The sequence below is a fragment of the Spea bombifrons genome, chromosome 7 (genome assembly GCF_027358695.1).
Source record: "Spea bombifrons isolate aSpeBom1 chromosome 7, aSpeBom1.2.pri, whole genome shotgun sequence".
NCBI lineage: Eukaryota > Metazoa > Chordata > Amphibia > Anura > Pelobatidae > Spea > Spea bombifrons.
The window spans coordinates 26,762,291-26,789,016 of NC_071093.1; the positions used below are offsets into that span (position 1 = coordinate 26,762,291).

The 26,726-nt window shown below is 39.6% G+C and overlaps 1 protein-coding gene across 2 annotated transcripts in view; it reads left to right on the forward strand.

The window, feature by feature from the left end:
• Positions 1-26,726, forward strand: part of HECW2 (HECT, C2 and WW domain containing E3 ubiquitin protein ligase 2) — a 101,496-nt gene that overhangs the window by 53,115 nt on the left and 21,655 nt on the right. For both annotated transcript variants that reach the window (XM_053472220.1, XM_053472222.1), the window contains exons 4-12: positions 754-848; positions 2,148-2,229; positions 5,946-6,115; positions 8,406-8,548; positions 17,317-17,417; positions 18,017-19,357; positions 19,722-19,817; positions 22,626-22,776; positions 26,457-26,566. In XM_053472220.1, coding sequence (XP_053328195.1) covers positions 754-848; positions 2,148-2,229; positions 5,946-6,115; positions 8,406-8,548; positions 17,317-17,417; positions 18,017-19,357; positions 19,722-19,817; positions 22,626-22,776; positions 26,457-26,566 — 2,289 coding nt within the window. The remainder of the gene's footprint in view (positions 1-753; positions 849-2,147; positions 2,230-5,945; positions 6,116-8,405; positions 8,549-17,316; positions 17,418-18,016; positions 19,358-19,721; positions 19,818-22,625; positions 22,777-26,456; positions 26,567-26,726) is intronic.

A 26,726-nucleotide genomic window follows, 5' to 3' on the forward strand; every position in this document is an offset into this window, starting at 1 on the left:
ATGTGTTGCCAAGAGTGTCCTTAGAAAGGATTGTAAGTGCTTTGTTGCCCCATAGTGTGGTTCCTTTACATCTGACATCTTTACATGTTTTGGTTAAGGTCATTAAAAGACTTCTCCCTAATTTTTTTAAAAAAACCTTCTTTATTCCAAAGAGATTTTTGTTAACCATTTGATCCACGGAATTTCTATTAGATTTGAAGCAATGGAAGAATGGTGGAACAATGGTTCATCAGTTAATGCATCTATATTTTTTTTGAGGAAACAGTAAGTCGTTTTGGTAAAGTGTGGATTTATGGCAAACGGGATCTGGGATGTCAAATGACTAATTAACTGCAGCGACTATTTACATTTATCGCTTCCATGGGCCGTTTACATCTTTAATGTTTCCATGGGATTCTAATTTGTTCATTAGGTTTATTGTAGAGAAACCCCTGGTATTAAAGGCAATATGACAACACCTTGGAGCATTTTCCTTTTTTATTTGTTTCCTTTTACTGGTACAATTTTGTTCATTTGGCTGATATTAAGATAAGTTACATTATTATTATTATCATCTTTTATTTATATAGGCTATGTATGAATATCTTTATTAATGTTCATTATAATATGCATTGCAATTGTATGTAAATGCTGTTGCTTTTTGTATGCTTTTTGTCTAATAAACAGAGAATTTGTGAATCTATGAATGTATCTGGATATGCATACTTTAGTTGAGAAATCACAGATAATAATAATATGTTTTGATCTTTGCAGCTGAAATAAAAATTTGTTTTAAGTATTATCATGGAATAAGTGGGTCTCTGAGAGCTACAACACCTTGTATCACTGTGAAAAATCCTGCTGTAATGGTATGTATGTCCGTGTTTAATCTCTCTGTAAACAATGTATATTTCTTCAGATAGAAACACCATCCATTAATGTAGAATGAACTTACGTTTTGGGCTTTTTGCCTTTCTATGTGATGTGTCTATGGAGATGCATACAAAACCCAGAAGCACAGCAACAAATAGCAAAGTTTTGGGTGCCATGGCTCACCAACCCCTGTAATTTGTTCTACTTCTGTAATCCAGTGCCGTGTTGGACATGCCCCCAATATGATATTGTAACATTTGGGACAGACAGTATTATTTGACACATTTGATGTTATTATTTATAATATGGTTTTCCAAATATCATAACCAACAGAGTGCATTTTTTACACACCTGTGCACTTTGTGAATTTGTGGCTACTGCTTCTGTTCTGCAATCAAAGAGTGCAGGTGATATGAAGGGTTGAGCTTACGTTCTCTTAGTAGTATAAGATATACTATCCTGCTTGTATTTAGTCCACTTTCCAATGTCCACAATATCCAGTAGTATTAAAGGGAAACTCCAGCTATGATATGCACTTTAATAGGTGCGTGGTCCCTTTAAATTTCCATGTGGTCTGTTTTGCAATTGCATGGGGACATTGTGCAAAATCACCCCAAATATATTTGCCTCTTTCTCCACCTCCCCCCAGCTAAATACCCTAGAGGAGATAAATTTGGCTGAATGCATCTCCCTGCACGTGATGTACTCGCCTCCAGTCAGCTCCAGAGGCAGCTTGTTTTCAATGGGATCTCTTTCCTGACACTGATTGGCTGCTTTACCTGTCACAGGACGTACTCACATTTATTTCTTTGGAAGTACTTTACTGCCAACGATTGACAGCTTAAGCAACAAATCACTGCCAAGAAATGAATGATCATGGAGGAATACATATTTATGCAGCATGGCTAAAAGAATTCATGTAAAAGTATTCACATAGTACTTTAATATGCATTCACCTACAGTAGGGGTGTAAGGGACATTAGACAGTCCCTTTAATTGTTTTTGTTTCTTCCAAACCTAAAATTCAGCCAGTATCATTGCTTTAATGGACAACATACAAAAACAAAGTCATAAATAATAATAAATAATAATAATACACAGGAGTGGAAAATATCTCAGATACAGAGTGGCTGGAAACCTTTGCAGGATGGAGCACTTTCAGTGTTGCATCCACCGTAGCCACTCCATCCACTCTACTCTAATAACAATGTCTTCAAATGTTAAGAAATATTAACAATACATTAAAGTACCTTATCTTGCTTTCTAAAACTTTGTAATGTATGTTTTGTACGTAGATGGGAGCAGACGGTACGGAAGATATGGAAGGGGCTTCTGCAGCTCACCAATGCCGAAAATTAGCTAGCTTTACTTTATCAGGTAAGTCTTGGTTTCCCAAATTGTGTTTTTTTCAAAGGCTTGTTTTTTTTGAAAAGTAAATTAGCATTTGCAAACTGAGAATGTGAAATATCATGACTTGCGCAGAAAAATGCTAATAAGTTCATAAATGATACATTTGGTTGCAGTAGAAGGCATTTTATGCTAGTTATACAATTCTTTGAAATTCACATCTTTCTCCTAATCAGTCCTCGGCTTGCGATCAAATTTACACATCAAAGACATTCTGGGCTTTCACTCTTTGCTTTATTTATTAAATTGTTTACAGAACCAGGAAATTTGAACATACCACAGGATAATATTTTAATCATCTCAACTGCCAGTTATTCAGAGTCTGATTTAAAATATTACCCATGCCAGACAGAGTATAACTCAATAAAAAAAAAAAGTAAATTCTTTCCAGAGATTTTTTAATTCACGTTAAGCTCTCACGTAGATGCACTGAGCAGGCTAGATACTAAGCCATGGGGAGCAGAAAAGAAGACCTGCGTAACAAGGTCATGGAAAGATTTCAGCCACAACTGATAGGGATACAAAGAAAAAAGAAAGAAAAAAACCCACAAGTACAATCAGGAGAAAAAACAGGCTGCTCTGGAAAAAGGTGTTGTGGTTGTATCAAGGAGCACAAAAATAAGCTGCATAGTCGAGTTGCCACAAAATTCATGACAAGATGAATGCAGCATGTTATCAGAAAATACTGGCAATTTGCATTCTTCCACACGATAGCTGCGCATGGGATGCCCTTGGACTTTCCAGCGCGACAGCGACCCTAAGCACAAGGCCAAGTTGACCCTCCAGTGGGTACAGCAGAAAAATGTGAAGGTTCTGGAGTAGCCATCAGAGTCTCCAGACTTTTGAACAGGGGTCATTTCATTTTTTTCTTTGTCGCCATGTTTTGTTTTATGATTGTGCCGTTCTGTTATAACCTACAGTTGAATATGAATCCCATAAGAAATAAAAGAAATGTTTTGCTCTGCTCTTAATACAATCTGCCGGTTTTATTTACCGTATTTATCGGCGTATAACACGCACTGGTGTATAACACGCACCCCCATTTTAACAAGGAAATTTGAGTAAGAAAAAATAATTTTAACTTGGACGCTATGAACTCAATGTTGGAATAATATTTATTACATTATAACATTTATTATAACATTTATACCACTTATAAGGCAAATATGAAAGAAAAAGCACCTCTTTGAACAAAAAAACTGAACAAAAAAACTTCATCAGAATCACTGCTATCTGGGAAACCACACACACACACTCAGGCACACACACACTCAGGCACACACACACTCAGGCACACACACACTCAGACACACACACACTCAGACACACACACAGTAAGACACACTCACACTCAGACACACACGCTAAGACACACACATTCAGACACACACAGTAAGACACACACAAACTCAGACACACACACAGTAAGACACACTCACACTCAGACACACACACTCAGACATACACAGTAAGACATACACCGTAAGACACACACAGTAAGACACACACTCAGACACACAATCAGACACACACACTGACACACACACTAAGACATACACACACACTAAGACACACACTAAGACATACACACACACTAAGACACACACTAAGACACACACTAAGACACAGACACAAACAGACTCAGAGACACACACACTGACACACACACTGACACACACACTGACACACACACTAAGACATACACACACACTAAGACACACACTAAGACACACACTAAGACACAGACACAAACAGACTCAGAGACACACACAAACACACTCAGACACACACACTCAGACACACACTCCCTAACCCCCCTTCTCAGGATCTCCCCTCTCCCTCCCTAACCCCCTTCTCAGGATCTCCCCTCTTCCTCCCTAACCCCCTTCTCAGGATCTCCTCTCTCATTCCCTAACCCCCCTTCTCAGGATCTCTTCCTCCCTAACCCCCTTCTCAGGATCTCCCCTCTCCCTCCCTAACCCCCCTTCTCAGGATCTCCCCTCTCCCTCCCTAAGCCCCCTTCTCAGGATCTCCCCTCTCCCTCCCTAAGCCCCCTTCTCAGGATCTCCCCTCTCTCTCCCTAACCCCCCCCCGGTCACTTACCTTCAACTCCTGTGTTGGAAGCGTGAGGCGTTTGTCTCGGGTGCCGGCGCTTCACTGCTGAGCGTCTGACGTCATATGCCGGCGCCCAGCGTGAAGCGCCGGCACCCGAGACAAACGCCTCACGCTCCCAACACAGGAGTTGAAGCGCTGAGGCAGGCGGCGGCGGCGACCGCCGCCAGCAGAGGAGTCCTGGATTTCTGTCAGTCAGGGGGGCCCGAGAGTTGCCGAGCGATCGTCTTCAGCAACCGCTCGGCACCCCTTGGGCCCCCCTGACTGGCAGAACTCCAGGGACCCCTGCGACCCCGGTAGTTCCGCCACTGGCTCTAGGATTTATCGGCGTATAACACGCAGGTAGGGTTTCAGCTTCATATTTTAGTTAAAAAAGTGTGTGTTATACGCCGATAAATACAGTAGGTGTTTTTTTTTTATGGTAAATATATTACAAATTCTCCAAGGGTATGCAAACTTTTGATCACAACTATAAGTAGCCTTTGCTGATCCTCTCCTCTGGTGCCAAATGTGCAGAGTTTGCTTTTAATGCACTTTAGAAATAGAGAGCAATAATCGCTTTGCTTCATAAAGACAAAGGGTTTGAAATTACCCTAATTAAAAACGAATAACATTGAGCTCCATTTAACATGTCACCTTTTGAGAAGAGTGCTAATATTTGTGGTTGTGTTATTAGTATAACTACATTTATTAATAGGGTTGTAATAATGTCAGCAAACATGCACGTCATAGGAACAATGTTAAAAGCTTGTAAACACAAAGATCTAAAACTTTTCATCTCTGGTAAGGCATTTGATGGGCCATTTTGGTCCCCTTTGCAAGACAGTTCCTCTTTGAGAAAAAACCCTCCGTCCCTATTTCCTTCCCAAGTGTTGCTTACCTCTGCAGGCTCAGAATGGGTGGTGGTTATCACTGTATCATTCTAGCCCTACAATAATGTTTATAGTAAAAGCAGGAGATACATTTATGGATTTAATTATGCACATCAAATACATTCTTCTTTTAAATCCATTACTCAGTTACATAATTAGCTGTCAATAGTTCATAAAGTTACAGTCTCTGCCTCATAGCCATGCTTCTAACCACAATCCCTAAAACAAGTGATTTAACCATTTAAAAGGTTGCATAGTCTCTGAGCCGCCCAAACTGCAACTCTTGGAACCTTGGAGTTGTTTGATGAATGGTGAATTCACAATTAAGTATGCACCCTTAGCATTTGTAAGTTCACACTGACATATGCGTAAGTTCATCTTATTAACTTGACTAAGCTATTTCATACACTTCAATTCAGAATTAGCAATTAGAAGGGGACATTGATGGCAATTTTGCAAGTTTTACACTTGCTTCTGCCACATCTTTATAAATCACCCCACTGCTCATTGTGGATGCCCACAGCACACACTAAAACATACAGATTAAACATCACAGCCACACAGAGCGCTACATGGAACACTCTAACCCCTCAAGTTCCAATATGTATGTTTAAACATTGAACATAGAAGAGTATAATTGATGCAAACAGATACCGGTAATTTGTATAGCCTTCTATTAACACATATATTTTTGTCTTTCAGATCTAAGAGCAGTTGGATTAAAAAAAGGGATGTTTTTTAACCCAGACCCCTATCTCAAGATGTCCATTCGACCTGGGAAAAAGAGCACGTTTCCCACATTTGCTCACCATGGTCAAGAAAAGAGATCTACTATAATCACAAACACTACAAATCCCGTATGGCACAGAGAGGTAACTTAACCTATAGCTCATTGATTTTATTGAAGCCAGTGTTTTACGATAATTTAAGGGGCAATAATGTCTTGCAATAAGTAAACCTGATAAGGGGTATTATCATATTTACAAATAATCTGTGCTTCTTTTGCTGACAATCGTTCTGAAACATGCTGAAGGAAAAACAAAACTGTTTGTCAATGTACTCTGCATGCCTGAAAGCTGTTAGCATTTGTTTGTACAGTTTGCACATGCTCAGAAACGCTCCTGTTATACTCAGCGGGAGTAGCAGGAGCCAAGCCGGTGTATGCTGTCTGAACATTCGTCTTTTGCTACCATAATGTGAAATTGATTGGTGCTAGTGCCAATGATTACAATCAGAACTCATCTCCCATTGAATTCAGTGCTACTGAGCATGTACACAAAGAATGCTCCTTGCTTATACTAAATATTTGAGTAGAAATAGTGACCATATCTTTGTGAAAAACATAACTATTTGCAGATCAGAACAACATAATGTAAAGGAAACACTACATAAGTAATTGGAAATATAAACAAAATAATCATTATATTTCAAACCTTTTGATTTTCTATTAGAAAGAGTGTGGCCAAAAATACTTTTTTCCCCCAGAATAATCGTATGACCGATTGGCTCGCTTTTAGCTCTATAACCAATAAAGCTAAGAAACCCAACTTGCTTTTTCACTGCTTTAATAGCAGCTTATAAAGTGTGAATGGATATATATTGTAATTGTATATGCCATTATCAGATTCCGTTGAAAATAATCCATGCACTAAGCTAGTAATGCAAATAGTTTGGCTGCAAAAAAAGAAATCCATGATATGAAATCAATGATGTGAGTGGGTGGAGGTCAGAAGGCTAGGAAAATAATTTCTTCATGCAGCTGGGTCAGCTTCCCGGTAACCCAGTAAAGAGTCTATTTGTTCTTCCTGTTTTTATTGTGTTTCACCCTTTTTCTGAGTAAGCAGACCCCACCAAGGTCAACTATGTAGTGCTCTATTAATAGGGTTTGGGGTTAATAAAATCTGCAAATCACAGGGGGTTTTTAGCTTTGAAAGGCGAGGGAAAAGGCAGAAATGTGCATACATATAAATCAAGCTTCCTGTGCATGCTAATAATGGGCGTGTTCCACGTATTTTACTATTCATACAAGAAAAGTCCATTCCTGGAAAATGTGGTCATGCCACAATTTGTGGAAAATGTAATCCAACATACATGTGAACATCCCAAGTACCCATTTGTAAATCGGACAGTCCCTTTTTGGAACCACAATTCCACTGTGCCCTCCCTGATATCCATCACATCTCAGCAGTGTGTCACCAAGCTTCATAAACCCGAGAGTCACAATAGTTAAATAGAAACACAATAGAAAAGGTGTTAATGAATTAAGTAATGTGAATAAAGTATGCAATTGTCTGTCTTGGATCTTCCTATTTTCCCCGATGTTAACAAAAAATATCACTCTCTCATGCTCACACTCTCATTCACTTTCACTCTCGTTCATGTTCTCTCTCAATGTCTTTCTACCTTCTCCCTGGACCCATGTAAGGGCTGGCTGTGGTTGGGGTACAGATATTTGTCATCGTCTGTACTTGGTATACCTACATATTGAAAAACAAACCAAAAAAACCCTTTTATGATGTTGAAGGCAGGGCTTTGCACCACTTATTGGCACAAAACCACCATTTGTTTCCTGCTGCTTCATTATAATTCTGTTACACTTACCACTAGAAAATGGTTTAATATGTTCAGCATTATACAATATAGTATGCTAGAATAAAAATCATATAATTGTGATTTTGTAAAAATATTTCTATATCTATTGATTGTTATTTTATTTAATACTGGAATATATTAAATTAGTTTTGGCTTATCAACGCACCAGTGTGCCAACTCACTTATTATTTAAGCGTTGTAGGAATTCAGGGTTTGAAAATATTTGAATAAAGGTGTAGCAGTGTGATTCATTTTTTTTTGCAGAATTATCTTGAATAACAGCTATATTTAAGTAGATGAGACAACTTCCCGTTAAGTTTTGTAAATAACGTACTGCAGATGAGAAATATTGGCAATGGTACATTAGATAGCTAACAAAGAGCCAACACGTGTTACCCTTAACATTCCCTTAATTCCATCAGCTAAGGACATCAATTATAAAGAGAAAACACAGATAGGGCCATGTAGAAATGTTGCAAAAAAGTGTTAGTTGGTGTTTGTACCCGTGTATAAAGGTGGGGCATAGTAGGTTAAATATTGCATTTATAATTATATTTGTATTTTTTACAGAAATATAATTTTGTTGCACTTTTAACGGATGTTTTGGAAATTGAAGTAAAAGATAAGTTTGTCAAGAGTCGTCCTATCATCAAGAGGTTTCTTGGGAAGTTAACCATCCCAGTACAGCGACTGATGGAAAGGCATGCTATCGGGTAACTGTTTCTGTTTGCTTTCCTATTACCTCCTAGAATGGTTTAGGTAAACGCATATGTAAATTTGCTAGCCTGGTTAAGTCCAATAAAAATGAACCAGCGAAAATTATGAAAGGTCAATAATACCGTATTTGCTCGATTATAGGCTGCAACCTTAAAGTTTGGTGCTATTTTAAAGAAAAAAGTATTTTTAAAATAAAAATACACATGAGTGGAATGGTAAAACAGTATTTTATCTAATGAACAGGAATACATGTAGTTTAACATTTTTGGTATCTATTAGTCAGCATAGGTTATATACAAACAGAAATTTGGAAAACTTATAGCCATTTTAAGGTCCCCCCTTAATTTACAATGCACCTTACTTATAGATATGCCCCTCTGCCCCCCAGATATGCTTTAGGCCCCCAGATATGCCACTCTCCTCCCGATAAATTTCACTCTGCTTCACTAATATGCCACTCTGCTCCCCTGATATGCCACTTTGCTTGGGATGATTTCCCAATGCATCCCCAGACTCCCTGGTGTCTGGTGGGGGCAGCCGGTGGACTTCTGCGCAATGTGCGTAGACAAACTCTGCTGCTGCCTGCAGCGCTCATTTCTGGCAGCCGGTGAACGTCTGCTTGATGCGCTCAGACAACCTCCGCTGCTGCTGGCTGGTACTTCCGCCGGGGCTTCTATGGTGGAGCACCTGTAACACTGATGGTCCTTCATAGAAGCCCCGGCGGATGTGCCGGCAGCAGCGGGGGTTGTCTACATCGTGCAGGCGTCCACTGGCTGCCAGAGAGGAGGATCCAGCAGGGCTGGGGGGGATCTGGATCCTAACCCTGCTGCTTGCCCGTGGCTGCAGGGCTACATGAAAAACACCTGCCTGGCGCCTGGAACTGCATGTGTCCAGCTATACGAATTGGGCATCCCCACGCTTAACCCCGATTATAGGCTGCACCCCTACTTTAAAGACTTAAAGTGGGGGGAGGGAAGTGCGGCCTACAGTCAGGCAAATACGGTAATAAAGTTTTTTCTGCTGTGGGTACTCAAAATGGCTTAATCTGGACCGTCCAGGTGAGGTCACTCCATTGTCAGTCATCTTGTACTACATCTAGGTAGTTTTAAAATAAACATAATAATAATAATAATCCAGCACTGATTTCCATCCATCGCTTGTGTTTTTTATTTAATGTTCTTTTTTAAGTTATTCAAATATGTATTTTTCCATGTCCCCATTAAAAGACCATTTATTTAGGTGATTTCGCACAAACACTCAATAAAGATTGCATTGAAATCCTATTAGTGGCAGTATTTATTGTTAATAAGATTTTAGTGATGGCTGTCCCCAGGGTCCCACAACTTCTCCAAACAGCACCCTCCATCTCTGCCTACAAACCTGCATTCCAGCTTATCTTGTCTTGAACTACACACATCATTAATTAGAGAACAATATAAACTAACAGGCATTTTTGTTGCATAAATGCTTAAGTAAAAACAACCCTGTATATATAGGTATCAGAGTTAGGATTGCGGGTAATCTGTGTAAGATAAATGCTCATTACTTGAAAAATGTGATACCTTAAAATGTAGTCCTCTTTGGTGCACTACAAGCTTGTCTGACATGATTTACACATTCGTGTTGTCAGAAATAAGGTATATTATGGACAGTTAATTGGTTTCCAGGTGTAAAAACACCATTGTCTAGCGGTAAATTTGATCTATCACCATACTAAAAATAAAGAAAACATGTTTCTTTGATTTAAAAAAATAAATGGTTTATTGCAATAAAGCTGCTTGTCTTCAGTAATGGAAATGTTATATAACAATATAACAAAGGATATATATGATATAATTATAATATAATGTGACGGACCCTGTAGAGACGGATGGTCTCTGGCGTCAATAGTTCCAGAAATCTCCTATGGTCCCCTCGGTATACTCCAGACTTCCAGTAACCAAGTAGTTACACTCCACGATGAAGTGTCCCTTGTCCCCAAATCACAGACACGGTCTTAGGCTTGAACAAATAAGAAATCTCTTTTATTGTACACCAAACAACAACTTTATACATGAGACCATCTTGATAAGAACAGGGTGAACAATACATAAATACATTAGCTTAAACACTTTAACTGGCACCAATCAGTAGAGGGCTAGAAATGGAGCAACCAATTACAGTGCAGGGGGTGTGGTCAGGGGCAACCCATGTCCTATTAAGTTAGGGACCAATCAAAAGGGGAGCTACCCTCCCTACCATATATGTATTACCAGGGGTGTGGCTGTAGCGACCAATAGGGAAGGTGCCTACCTAGCAGACCCCCTACAACCTTGCCACAGATGCACCTGTGACATATAACAAAGTCTAGGGCAGGGGTGTCCAAGTTTTTTCTGGCCTTTTAGCTTTATAATGCATATTACTACATGGTTAATTTGGCGATAATGAAAAAAGCAGTGGAAAAGCTTTGTTTTATGAGCTTTTATATGTCATTCTATCAATACTGAATGACTTAAACAGTAAAACAAAGTCACTCCACAAACCATTTAAAACAAGCACAAGGCTGTGGGTACAAGCTAGATTTAAGATAGCTGACGCACACAGGAGGCAGGGCTGGATTAAGACACCCAAACACACACACACACCAGGACAGGCTCTGCCACACCGACCCCCAAACACACACACACACACACACAAGGACAGGCTCTGCCACACCAACACCCAAACACACACACCCGGACAGGCTCTGTCACACCGACAGCCAAACACACGCACACCAGGATAGGCTCTGCCACACCGACACCCAAACACACACCAGGCTCAGGCCCTGCCAAGGGAATCCCCCCCCCTTGAATATGGGTCTACGTTCCTATAACCCCTATTTTTTTGGTAATACTTACCCTCTGGTCTAGGGGAAGAAACAACTTTACATATTTTCAGATTTCACAGACGACTTCTTGTTCTACACCATAATGTTGCGAATAGTACTTTTGATTCCAGGCTTCAAAAGACAATTATTACTATATGTATAAATTCAAGTGCTGTACGTACATTGGAAAAGTTTGTTTACCTTTCCTCCTTGTGTGAATGATAAACATGCCCACCCCATATCAAATCAAGGAATGAGAATGTTTGTTACCGAGGTCAGTTCATTTTAGCTTCTTCAGGTATATCTACATATGTATTCATATGTATTCAGAAGCCTTGTGTGCGTAACACTATGCACGAGACCTCTATTAACCCCTTCAGGACCGGGACGTACCTGGTACTTCCTGGTTAACAGTCACCGGTAGACCGGGATGTACCAGGTACATCTCCTCCAAAAACCGCCCCCACATCGCCACAATCGTGGCGATCGTGGGGGCGCTGCTGCTGCTGTCTGCCCAGGAGTCTGAGCAGACCAGCAGAGCCGCTCTGAGCCCGCCCCCAAGCCTACGATCACTCCCACGGAGTGATTCTCTAGGCAGAAACCGCAATTGCAGAAAAATCTGCAATCGGGGTTTCAGCTGCCACAGGCAGCTTCAGGGAAGGGGGTGGTGTGTTGAATGGGTCCCCACACGAGTGTGGGGACCTGACCCAACACCCCCCTGCTGCCTGATCGCTCCATGAGAGCGTCAGTGCAGCGTTAACCCCTTCAATGCCCCGTTTTGTAGGGGGCTCTGCTGCTGGTGGTCTGCCTGGAAGCCCAGGCAGACCAGCAACAGCAAAAACGAGCTCCCAGAAGTCCTTTGATCAGTCCTGTAGGACCTACAGAACACAATTTGGTGTCCTGTAGGACTGATCAAAGAGACTCCTCCCCTACAATCTCCAGTCTATTGGAGGCAGCTTCAGGGACAGGGAGACAGGGTTCTTTGGTCTCCACATGAGTGTGGAGACCAGCCCCCCCACCCTTCCTCAGTTAACCCCTACCCCCCTCTTCCTCAATTAACCCCTTCAATGCTGCGATTGTGTATGACCCTCATCGCAGCATTGCAGGGGTTAATATTAGTCCCCACAAGCTTGTGGGGACTAAATATCAGTCAATGCTTTGCTTCAATGGAGCATCAGCATTGAAAGAGTTAAAAAAAAATGTAAAAAATAATAATAATAATAAAAAATTAAAAAATAAATACATTAAATTTTTTTATATAAAATAATAATAAAAAAATAAAAAATAACAGCACTGACCTGAAAGTCCAGGGTGCTTCCAGGTCAAATGCTGGGCTGGGCTGATCAGATCGCTCCTGGCCAATAGGAGTGATCGGATCATTATGGCAGCCCACGGATGACCCTGCTCTACAAAGAGAGAGGGGTCATCTAGGGTAATTATGAAAAAACACAAATTATTAATAAATGAAAAAATCATAATTATTACCTGATCACTTGTCGGTGACATTTTAAGTCGCTGATTATTGATCGGTCTCCCTGATTGATGTCAGCGGCCTAAACCTGTCACTTACAAGTAATCTGATAAAAAAAATATTTAAAAAAATGTAAATGCACATGTTCCAGTTTTGCCCTCATAGCTTCCTCAAAAATTGCACGAACCATGCATGTGAGGCCTTGTTGGGTCCGGGGGATGTTGGTGAACAAAATGTGGTGTTTTCTTCCAGTCTTACACATATGCTGTGCAAGAAATAAATTGCAACATTGAAATTTATGCGTTAAAAACGCAATAAAATAATTTCCCTGTGAAGTTTGGCAGACATCAGTGAAGAAATGGCTGGCTGAAAACTGTCAAAACTACCCTAGTTGAACACCTTGACTCGTCTACTGTTCTTAAATATATACTTTTATGGGGTAATTTACAGTGGGGGGCTTCCAAAATGTCCCAAATGGGATATGGGCCCAGGAAACCAATTTCTGAAAATTCCAAATTTGAAAAGTAAAATGCGCATGTTCCAGTTTTGCCCTCATAGCTTCCTCAAAAATGCATGAACCATGCATGTGAGGCCTTGTTGGAACCGGGGATGTTGGTGAACACAATTTGGTGTTTTCTTCTGCAGTTGCACATATTCTATACAAAATATAATATAAAATCTAAAGCAACATTGCAACATATGCAAAAAAAAAAACAAAAAAATATAAAAATACCCCAAATTTTGGCAGCAATTCGAGAAAAAACCCCCTTTTGAAAAGTGTCAAAATGACCCTAGTTGTACACCTTGACTTATCTACTGTTCATAAACATATAATTTTGGGGGGATAATCAGTATCTGTGACAACTATTGCAGTTATTAGACTACCATACCATATTTGAAAAAAATTACATTTCAAAAACGTGATGCATGCCTTGCAATATTTTCCCTATACTGGTCAAAATAGATAAAAATCCTGGCCATGCTGGGTGGTTTCCAAATCAGGACAACTTAATGAATATATTTGGGATAATTTTTTCCCATTGGTTCAATGTGTGTACAATTTGTATGTATACAAAACTGTAAAAAAATGCGTTTTTTTCATTTTTTCCCCACTTTTTCCAGTTTATTTCAAGCAAAACAATGTACTACCCAGCTTAATATGGTTTCAAATGAAAGCCCTACTTGTGCTGAAAAAAACAATATATGATTTGTGTGGGTGCACTAATTGATAAGAGAGAAATTACAGTTGAAGAAAGACACGGCAAAAACACAAAAACGGCTCCGGTCCTTTAGCGACACGTTAGTATCAAAATCCCGGTCCTGAAGGGCTTAAAGAGTATCATGTTTACTGTTAACCACTACAGACTGGTCCCACGCCTATGACTAAAGTGTTTGCCTAAACAGCAATATATTGTGTGCTGTAATCTACATTGACTGTGTGTGTGATCTGGATTTATGCACAACCACTTCTGCTGGATACATTTACTAAAGGGGTGAGGAACTTTTAACTGAGATATGATCTTAGTGCCAAGTAACTCATGCAGCTTTCGGGGGTGAATGGACCAGGGGTACCCAGAAAATGCCCCCAAGGTGTACAAGTCAGTCTGGTACTTGACGCTGATGCAATGGAAGCCTCTACAAGGTTTGAGGGGCATGCACTTACATTCTAAATGTATAAAAAAGGCATGGCGTCTTGTCTAGAGCCCTGTTTAGCTGAGGACAGCCCTGGCTTTTAAGAAAATACTTTTTCTTACAAAGACATTTATGTTCATTGTTTATTTTTTTATCACAATATCTTATGTGCCCTAAACTAGATTGTCACGTAACTATAACTTTAGCAATTCCGCACAAATTGTGCTAGCCTCCCACAGGGAAAATTGTGCTACGACCCCCAGCACTCAAAGGGTTATAGTTCATTCTGAGATGCCTGATATTGTCTGTCATGCTACATGCACACATTACACTATCGTCTGAACCCAGCTGGCTAGAACATCCAGAACCACCTGGATGTTTGTTTCCATTATTTCTTTCAGCAAGGTCCTCAAGTATCATTCATTTCTGGTAACATCAAACATACGGTACATAAGTTCATATTTACCGTAAATCTGTAATGTTGATATCCCACGGTATAAATTTCAGCAAGTGGTAACATGTCTGCCTATCCTCACCTCAAAGGTAGGTAGGCATTCATAATGACAGTTATACAATTAAGGTGTTGTCACCTGCATTCATCTGCCAAGTACCTTTCATACTATAGTATGATATAATTCAATTGGAAGATAAATTAACCCTATGAGCACACATTGCTATTCAATTGGTTAATATTGTCGTCTTTTTGGGCTCCTCTTTACTGGTGTACCTTACCATTATTATTAATATGGTAGTTTTTAAAAAATACGCTTATAATGAAGTATTGGAGTGCATTGACGTTTAGAACTGCAACCTAGAACCTGAAACTTAAACAGTCAGATTTACACATAAATCAATTTATTAAAACTACCTAGACCTTGTACTTGTCGCTCTCTGGACAGCTACCAGTGTAATTCTTTTGGAGATACTCAATTAAAAAGTAAGGGAGAATTTTCCTCAAAGAAGATGAGGTTAGGGAAGAAAAAAAAAATCACAGTTATTTTCCTGTCCCTTAGGCTAGGTTTCCACTTGGTTTTTTTTTTGCTAAAAACGCCCATAAAAACGCCAGTTCAGCCACACGGCGTTTTTTTAGTGAAAAAAACGCTGCGGCCAGATGTTAGCTGTTCTTCAATAGGAAATCACAGAATGCCATATCCAATTGGTCCTCTTTGGCGTTTTTCTGCTTTTTTGGGCTCTGTGGCAGTTTTTCAAAATCGCAGCATGTTGACACTCTGGCGTTTTTTGCAAGGAAATCTTGGATTTTTCTCCAATAGAAGTCTATGGGAGAGAAAAAACGCCATGAAAAAGCCATGTGGGTTTTGCTTTGGCGTTTTTTATGACGTTTTTTTTCCACAGTTACAATGCAGAGGATGGACCCAGTATCTGTGTGTCCTACGAGAAATAGGCTGGAAACAAACAGTTTCACACAAAACAAAGTTCATATTGAATTTTACACCATTTGGAACAAACATGCCATTACAAACAAACATACCCAACTGGATCCTGCGTGCCAAAAGCAACAGCAAACAATTTGCACCATCATTTGGGGCCAATCTTCCTAGAGGAGCAGACATTCGGAATAAAGCATGCCTTACAAACCACAGAAAAGAGACAAAAGGGTCTGCCGGGGCGTGTTTAAGTAGAACTCTACCAAGAAAATGACATCAGGAGGGGGTAGATACTTGCCATTTTTCCTAATCCCTTTTAGCTGGGTGACAATTCTAACGTGTAAAGGCTGGAAAAACTGCCTTAGGTCAAAAAAGCAATTTCCACAGAAAGGCTAAAACGCCAGAAAAAACTCCAGAAAAAATGCCAAAACACAGGAGAATGCAGTGGCAGTTTTCTTGGTGTTTTTCCTGGCGTTTTTCATCAAGAAAAAAACGCAGGACAAAACCCCAAGTGGAAACCTAGCCTTAGTCGTCTCCATTATTCTTCACAACATTGCAAGGGCTTTCACCAAGGGGTAACTTAAAAAAGAGAGAAACTAAGAAATAACTTATAATAAGTTCAATTATCATACAAACTTTGAGAACAGGGAATTAAGATGGGTGCTGTGGTGATATACACTGATGGTGTGTTACTAATACATCGATCATGCTTATTTTAATATGTAAGCACCATTGTGTTCACTGCTTGAGGTGCATGTGCATGCTGCAAATTCATACAGTGCACGTGCACTGGTATTCAGGGCATTGCTTATGTTTACTTAAAATGCTTTGGCTATGACTTTGGCTTTACAAGAGCTATATATTGGAATAACTTACATTTGGTTTTCAGTGCTGGATTAAGTTGTGGTATTATGTCAGATGTAATAAACACACATTTTAACTGTTTTCCAATTTTCATCTATCCACATTTATTATTCCAAAAAGTTGTGGTCTTATCGGTACATGCATTCTATGGCTTATTGTCATAGGCGTAGGAACCCCTAAAAATCTTGGGGGGGGTAGCATTTTCCCCATCAGATACCTCTTTCCTCACTATCCCCTACCACACTTTTTTTTGCAAACACATACAATAATATATAACTTGAAACACTGGTAAAAATAATGTATGCTTAATACATTAAATATAGGGAAAAAACAGCTAATCTTTGTAACAATTTTTTTTTAAATATTGAAAAATTTCTCACTATCTACCTCTCACTCCTTCTTACTAATATATCATAATGTAATATATTATATTATCATATTCCTTGATTTTCTGCTCAGATATTATTACTTACTGTGTCGAAAAGAGCTCTCTCTTCTGTAAAACCAGTGAAAAGTAGGAGATATAAATGTTGATGTTTAAACTAACATTCAGTGTTCTTCCAGTGACCAAATTCTGAGTTATAATCTTGGCAGAAGACTCCCAACTGATCATGTCAGTGGATATTTACAGTTTAAAGTGGAGATTACATCATCAGCCCATGATGGTAAGAGACTTTCAGCCATACGATGGCAGTGAACCGTCAGAGTATTCAGTGCATGAGGTATCAGTGAGGGAGATGAAGAACATTCTATTATATCATACTATAATGGACTCTTTTAATTATGTATGTGCTTATTTTGGGAAATAGCTAAAATATGTGCAGTTTAGTGAGGTAGATTTGGGGTAATTGACATGTTTTGGAGCGTACATATTTTCCTTCCAACCTATATAAAGAGATGGAAAACCTACCAAACTGGCCTATTTGACACATATGACACCTAAAAAGTAAATGACTACATTTGTGTCCCATGAATATTATTTTTGGCATGATAATTCTTCCCCAAGAACTTATCTCTGCCTCTCATATTGGCCTTTGCAAGGGTGGGTGAGGAGAAGCGAAAGAAGGTTAGGTCAGGAAATGTATTAGATAAAAATAGTAAAACTCTACTATGGATGTTACATATTCATGAGGAAGAAACACATACATAAGGAGACAAAACAACCTCTCTCAAATGTCGCAAGTCCTGAAAATAGTGTATAAAGTGATATTGTAAATTTTAAGTAAGAATCTAATTTCTTTTTATCATGTTTAATATTTCACAGATGCTTCCCCAGAGGCAGTCGGTACACTTCTTGCTGCAAATAACATAAATGGAGAGCTTGGGACACCTTCTGACGATGAAGACATGCCCACTGGGCAGGATACCACTTCTGTGTGTGCCAATGGTCCATTGTGTGCAGGAGCTTTGATAAGTGAGACACCAACACATGCTGCCAGATCTAGTAGTACCTCTGAGACTGACTATGAAGAAGCGTCTTCAACAGCTTCAAGGACATCTCCTATTCGCAATCGCCAAGACTCTCTTAATGACTACCTTGATGCACTAGATAACAGCAATCGTGCCAAAATGGATGCTTCAGCCTGCAGTGATCGTTCGCTTGGAGCATCGCCAAAACTAAGAAGCAGTTTCCCCACTGATACAAGGCTGAATGCAATGCTTCATATTGATTCTGATGAGGAAGACCATGAGGCTGGATCATTTCTGCAGGATGTCTTATGTCGGTGTCCTCTGGTAGAAGAGCCTGGACTGCTAAATGGTGCCAACAGAGCCGGTAATGGCACTTGTGCCAGTAGCATATCACAGCCAATACAAGAAAGCAGTTTAGAAAATGAAGAACTGACTGTGCAGACACCTTCACAGAATAGTGATAATGCAAGCAAAACATTTCCCTCCAATCGGCCTGTTTTGGGGGCAAGAGGAGATGAAGATCAGATTGTTCTGGAAACAAGTGTTGATGAACAGGATAACCCTGGTACACGTGCGTGTATGGAAGCTCAAGAAAGTTCTGCTGCATCTTCTGAGCTTTTTATTTTAGAAAACGGTAAAAGCAGGGTTACACGTTTAAGTGAACAAACTCCATCTGAGATATCACAGATTGTACCTGAAATGGACATGCATGGTGAACTTCCACAGTCGCAGAGTTCCTGTGAAGCCAGTAGTAGATCAAATGGAGGAGGCAGTGTGGCTGGGGCAGAAGTATTTTATAATTTTCATGTAAGTTCAGGAGATTCTACAGAAAATGCATGTTCTTCATCTTTTGAAAGTTCAGTATTTTCTGAAAGTCCACCCTTTTCATCTAAAATTGAGGACTGTGGAGCCCATGCATCAGAATCTGGGATTGCTGGTGATTCAGAGATACAGGTTTTACTATGCAACCCATGTTCCCTTCCTTCTGTGAATGTGGTCACCAAGAATAAACATGGGGGCCGTGGAGGTTCAGATATCTCATATGAAGGAGAAGGTACAGAGGAAATCTGGCAGAGGAGAAACCTTCAAGCAGCATCAGTAGCCAGGCCGCAAACTCAAGATGAAGACCTTGGAGCTGCACAGTCTTCATCCAGCGACATGATGCAGACTTCCTGGCAAAGTGAGGGTGCCACAAGTAAGTGGTGCTTTTACTTATATCCAGTGTGACAGTTAAACCCTTAAAAGTACTTTTTTTCTTTGCTTATCCATTCATCCGGGATGCCACTAGGGCAGGAACCAACACACTTCTGTTCTACAAATGTTGTCACTTAAAACAGTTCATATGAGCAGCTACATGCTGCTCACAAAGGCAATGGGGTTATTTCTATGCTGATTTTTAGAGAAACCTAACAATACAAAACATCACTTAATTGTTTGTTTTGGTGTAGCTAAAAGAGGAACATTTTAGATAATATTTTAGATGATATTACTTATTATTTTAGAAATTAAGCTTATTTATATAAAATTAGTAAAATTTTAAATCTGTTTGGTACTCTTAGGTTCTCAAGGAAATGGCCACCAGCCCCTACGCTCACTTCCTTCGGTCCGACAGGATGTGGGCCGGTACCAGAGAGTGGATGAAGCTTTGCCACCCAGTAAGTAATCTTTTTGTTCAGCTTCATTGATGGTTGTCCTATAGTGTGTTGCTGATGCTGATGAGCTGAGGTGGCGATCTGACAGGTTGTGTTTGCATTATAAACCATTGTAATCTTCTCCAGTAGGAAGAGTTTGTACTGCATCATACATACTTAATCTTCTGGCATTTCTTGAGTGTCATCTCACGGATTTCAGTATGTATTATGAACGCACATAAGAAATCTGAGCTTCTCCCTTCTCTGGGCAAGGGGTCCATGTTGGGGCTGATACCAGTTACCCCCGGCAAGGGCTGCCCTCACATGTGGCTTGACCACCCCTTCACAGAGCCACTTCCCTTGACTTTGTGAAGTTCTGCCTGGGACGTTCACATTGATATGTATTATGTATTGGTATGATTATAAATGACCAGCTCAGCTCATCTTGCATGAGAAAAGGTTAGGGTTTCATAATACATTGTGGAATTATTTTATAACTCTCCTGCAAACTTAGTTTCGGAAATCTAAATCCTTTTGTTTGCATGCAACTTGTATTTAACTGTGCTTAAATACCATGTAGCTTTAGGGATCTTCTATGATGCAAAATTATGCCATCAATAAAACAGTGTTTTATTCATACTTACTTCCCTGTATGTGCTGGCTTATTTTGTGAGACCCTCTACTTGTGACAAAACAAAGATCCACCTAAACACTAGGCAATCTGAATACATTTTTCAACTTCCAGCTTATTACTACAAATGGAGGTCCATGTGAGCTTCTCTAGTTTAGTTAACAGGATTTAGTGCAACCGAGATCTGAAATTGGAACTCTTACTCTGTGTGGCCAAACTCCGTTCCTTGGAAATACTTATTGACGAAAACATACCATGATTTATGTTCAAGACAGAGTTTATTTTGTCTTTGGATGGGTTTGCCAAGAATCAGTTTTCTGTGTTAGTCTTTCACATACCAGTTCCTCAAAATCACTCCCAGTACAGTATTTTAAAATTGTGACTGGTTACAGAGCTGCTGGGTCAGGGTAGTTAAGGAACAGAGAGGTAAATAGACGTCAGTTTATCTTTTTCTGTTGCGGCTAAATGTCTCATATTAAACATTTTAAGCTGCTAAATACTTCTGTCTGTGCCCCATTAACATTGTAGGAGTACTTCATTAGTTTGGATGTTTACATCGTTCCTATTTGCCCTGTCAGTCAGAGTTTGGCCTGTGACCCAGTTTGCATCTCAAAAATATGTCCACAAAGGCCCTGTGTTCCCCATCATTGACATAAAAAAGAAATATTAATTTGCCTTTGCAAATAAGGTAAAATCAAAGACTTGATTTAGTGATATGCAGTAATACTTATAGCAAGGAAAATCATGATCCCTCATGATATCCCTTACAAGCGCCTGCCTTTGAAAGTAGGCTCACCGCTCCGGGATCGTGGCAATGTGGGGCATTATTGGTCCTCTAGGGACATCTTTTTATGACGTACCTGCTACGTCATTGGTTGCGAACAAGTTATATTGAAAGTACATAACTTATCACAGTGAATATTTACGCATGCTTTATGTATTGACCTGAAATAGAAGATCAGTGTTTTAAAACACAATTAGTGTTGCATATAAAGTCCGACAGGCCTGTCAGGAACACTAACCTGCGTGCAGCTCTTGTATCCACTGCACTTCAATTGCCAAGCACAAATGACTAATGCTACTAACTTAAAATAAGAGAAAAGAAGCATGTCTGTGTCTCTAGGAGACTGAAATGTCCCATACGTGTGTTTGTTTGTTAATAAAGGAGAACAGTTTATCATGTGCAAAGTTTTACTGATATTGTTGCCATGTAAACTGAAAAATCTGTAAGATTTGTAAACATATTTACTGGTGTCCCACATACCTTCTCCATCTATGTGCAGATTTTTCTGCTGAAACTGCTAACGGACTAATTGGAGCAACGAGTGTTGCTTCTGATTGGTCAGCCCTCATTCTCTAGCAGGTTAAATACTCTCACATCTGATTGGCTAATATTCCTGAATATCTCTGCTTTGTCCTTTCTGTCCCATTGGATTCCTGTGTCATATGTTAACAAACCAAACTTTAGAGCAGTTTCTTTGTATGTTTGTTAATGCAGAACAAGACAACTGGGGCTCCATTATTACCAGTGACTGAATTCTCAAATAACTTTGCCTTCCACATTTCTCTACATTGCTCCCTCCTCATTTTTTGCTGCCTGTGGTTTTACCCGCTTCCTACTTGTTGTCCATTGTACATGCAACTGACGCCCATGTTAATGCCCTCAGTGCCCCTTGGAGCTCTCTCCTCTTCCATGACCTGTGGTTGTTGCTTCTGATTGCTCTGTCCTCATTCTCTAGCCAGTCATGCATCTTGCATCTGATTGGCTGCTTTGTCCCTTTTATCCTATTGGATTTGTGTCTCACTTGGTGGTACAGAAATCATTTATATTTCTCTTTATTAAACTATTTGGTACCCATTTCCAGAGCCAGCTTTACTGTAACTCTGGGTGTGCTGTATTTTGCTGTTTTAAGGTCCAACGGACCATCAGTTAAAATGCCCTACATCATTAATTTAAAAGTTGTTCCTCACCTTTCATACTGCCACAACATGTAAGAAAAGTTGGGTGGGACAAATCTTACTTTTCGCCCAACTTTAGTAACAAGGATTCACTGCATAAGATATTTATCTGCAATGAATCTTCTTAATGGAGAGAATTCCTTGACTACTCTCTTTATAGTTTAGTTCCAATGTACATTATGGTTTACTGTGTCTCAATAAATTCGGAATCAAAATGTTTTCATATGTTATTAAATTTCTAGATTGGGAGGCACGAATCGACAGCCATGGCAGGATTTTCTATGTAGATCATATAAATCGGACGACAACGTGGCAGCGGCCCACAGCGCCACCAGCTCCACAAATCCTTCAGAGATCCAACTCTATCCAGCAAATGGAGCAACTTAACCGAAGGTGAGAAAATGTATGGATTCCCATATAGTTTAATTTACTTGGCCACTTGATCCATTCTAGTGGATGTAGTTTCCCAGCAGGGTCAGCCTGTCTAAAGGGATGGCCATCTCAAGTCTTAGGTTGAGAGTGGAGCGTCATTTTTCTAGATCATGAAAATATAAACAATTTAAAGTGGGCCTGTCCGTCACTAACATGTAGGTGACATTCTACTTCAGTCTGATGAGCGCATAACACTTCGCTATGCTGGCAATAAAATTAAGATGTTTAGAAAGTGAAAGGAATGAAACCCAGTGTCAAAAAGAATGAATAGAATGTGAGAAAGAAAATACTTTCCTTTCCTTTGATCGGGTTTACAGCGGCAACCCTACAAACACTCTCCACGGAATGTTGAAAAAGGGTACAAACACGACTTCTGTCTAGGGGCGCTTGTAACTCACGATCTCAATCACTCGGATAAAAGAAATAACAAATACGAAAAAATATAGTGTGATAAGGTAAGACACTCTGGAAATTCAGGACAAAACTTCAATGGTTGCACTCACAATATGCATGAACCTTTTAAGCCTTCAACAGCCAACTCCTTGGTGTGTGTGTCAATTCATCAACCCCACGGACATAGAAGAAAATAAATCTACCATAGGATGATATCTTTCTAAACCAGTATATACCAATTGGATGCACTCACATTTAGATGGATATATCAAGCATATCTGATATGTTATCCTGGAGTTGTAGTGGTCTTTGGTGAAGTTCCTGATGTGAATCCCGTGGATCCCAAGTTCCTCTGTTATTTGTTTTATCTGAGTGATTGAGATCGTGAGTTACAAGCGCCCCTAGACAGAAGTCGTGTTTGTAATAAAATTAAGATGAAATAAACATGTTTGCATTTTGATGTGCCAGTGCATGGGCGTTCGAATCCTTAGATCCTGAGCTAGATTGTGTAAAAGAGTACAACAAGCTCATGGGGGTGGGAGTGGATCTCCTACAGCCATATTTCATTATGTGCAGGGCATGGTATAAAAAGTGGCAATTTACTTAATGCAGGTAACAATGCACAACTCATACCTGGTTTCCAAAAAGACAAATGTGGGTAATATCAGAATATCATTTAAAAAAATGTCTGGTTTGGAAACAGCTTTCCCATTTTGCCTTCTAACTAACAAAATAAATGAAAATACTAGGCGTACAAGGGGCTGCAAAATCAGGACAAATACCTTTTTTCACTTGCACTTGCTATGTATAGTTTTTGTAGGTGAAACTTAATTCTTACAACTTCCTTACATTTGTTCATACTAAGTGATGGTTTAGAAATATAAGAATGGTTTCATAAGAAAGGACTTCCTGGGGGTCCTGAAAAAATGAATATATAATTTGTGTGGTTAAACTTAATGAGAGGGAAGTAAATTATGATTTTTGGAGGCATATTCTTTCTGACTTTGTAAATGTACAGCTCTAATTTACCAAGTCCTCCAAGGTATGCATATTTAGGTCATCAAATCTCTCCTGGTATGTGCTATTCAGACCATACAGCATTTAAGTGCTACTACTTTGAATCATTGCTAAATAATTAATGCCCTTCTGATAGTATGGTTTTCAGAACTGACACAGTATCCTAAGTGAGGCCTCCCCAGTAATTTATTAAGTGGCATTAATATTCTTCCTGCTGTGGATTAATATTTGCCTTATTAACCAATTAGCTGACTTGCTTTTTCTAACATTTTGCAGAATTCCAAAACAAGGGGGGCGTCACAAAAGATCTAAAGGGGCCACTCATCTGTCAAATGCATTAAAGCACATATGATTTCTGGAGTGGTCCTCTAAAACGTTTTATGTATGTGAAAAATGTACCCATTGGATGTACAGTAACGTTAAATCATGACCCTTATTTCTGAGTGATTTAAAGTGTCCAAGCATTTTTACTGTATAAATATTTGACAGTACGTACAACTGTTTTTAGACCTAATTATCTGAAAACTCAATTTAGTTACAAATCTCTACTTGCCCAGATTGGACTAGAAACATAGAAATTATAATATTTGATGGCAGATAATGATGGTCTGATCATTTTTCTGCCATAAATTAGGCAGGGATGCAGTGACTTAAAAGCCTGGAAGTATTTTTGCCTTGAAACTTCTGCGGCTTTATATTTCAGCTTGCGTTGATATCTGCTGTATGCGGTTATATACAGTATATACAGCAGTGCACTTTGCATATCTTGCTTAGTGGTAAATCTTGAGCGTTGGCATTCATCGAAATGTGAAAGGTTCCATTTGCAGGACTTCCTGGTATGAGGATGACATCACTTGGCAGCTCCAGTACTAAAGAGCAGGCTTGGTAATATTTCACAGGGAATTTTAAGGTTAAAGGGAAGATGTGTCCAGACAGAGCTAGACATGATAGATAAAATAATCTGTATGATGTTCCAAAGATGGATGAAGCATTGGACGTTTAACCAGCTTTTACGTTTGGTAAGAATTCACTAAGAATTCAAATGGTTAGTGGAGTTAAAGGGGAATTGCCATGGAAAGAAAATTTCAACTTGACGTAAAATAAAGTGCTCTACACACTGTATACATACACACTCATTTATTATTATTATTATTTTTATTTATATAGTGCCAACAATTTACACAGCACTTCTTAAAGTACATAATTCAAAGGCAGTATGATAAGAAGTCAGACACTTCACCACTTACCTTTCTAAGTGCCATCTAGCCAGGGCCGGCCCAAGACAAAATGCCACCTGGGGCGAAGTTTAAAATGCCCCCCCCATTATCTACCCTTCCTCTCCCTCCGTCCCTGCCGCCCCCCCATTATCTACCCTTCCTCTCCCTCGCTATTATCTACCCTTACCCCCCCCCTTGTACTTACCTTTCAGCAGTCCTGCGGCGAGTCTCCCTGTTCGGTCTCGGTGCCGGCTTGTAATGCTGAGCGCCAGAAATGATGTCATCTTCTGGTGCTCAGCATTACAAGCCGGCACCGAGACCGAACAGGGAGACTCGCCGCAGAGGAGAGAGAGAGCGGGTACTGACAACTTGGTAAGCGAAAACCACTCGATGCCCCTCTCTCTCTCTTCCGCTTTAAAAAAAAAAGGCTTGGGGCGGCAAAGTGCCGCCCCTTCAAAAGTGCCGCCTGGAGCAGTTGCCCCACTCAGCTCCATTGTCGGGCCGGCCCTGCATCTAGCGATTTTCAGCCCAAGGAAAGCGAGTGCACGCAAATTGAGTTAGTTATTTTTTGTGTAAATTGTTTGGTAATATTCTTATTATGTATCAAAAGACTTGCCTACTTATTGTTGTATATTGTGTAAGAATGTAGTAGTAGAGCAGAAGAGAAATGTATAATTCTTGTTCAGGCAGGAGCTTTATATTTTATTTTTTAAGATATTTTCTTTTCCCATTCCAACTGTGGTCTTATTTTAGATCGTAATCTCTAGCGCTTGAGGGCCTTCAACATCTTCTGTCTTTGTACTTTTTAATTATTATTTTTAATATTGGTAAAAATAATATAAACATAATGGGTTGTTTATCATACACAATAGGATCCATCCAAAAGTTGTATCCATCCCACTTCATTTGCCAAGCACAAATTACTAATGCTACTAACTTAAAATAAGATCCATCCAAAGGTATACTGTGAACATTTGCAGTTGTACTTATTTTTTCAATAACTGACAATCACAGGTATCAAAGCATCCGACGAACAATGACAAATGATCATCCTGAAGAACTGGCAAATCCAGTTGATGGAGCTGCAGTAGGAGAAGATGTTGATTATCATCATTCTAATGCAGGTTTGAGAAATGCGTAAAATCACCCTTCCCAAGTGTAAATGCCACAGTCCCTCTTGTAGTGACTTCTTCACTGGCCTTATGGTTAAAAAATTACCAATACCCTGCAAACTTTTTGTATCACTTATTTACCTTTGCATCCAAGGGTTTTGGACATATTTCA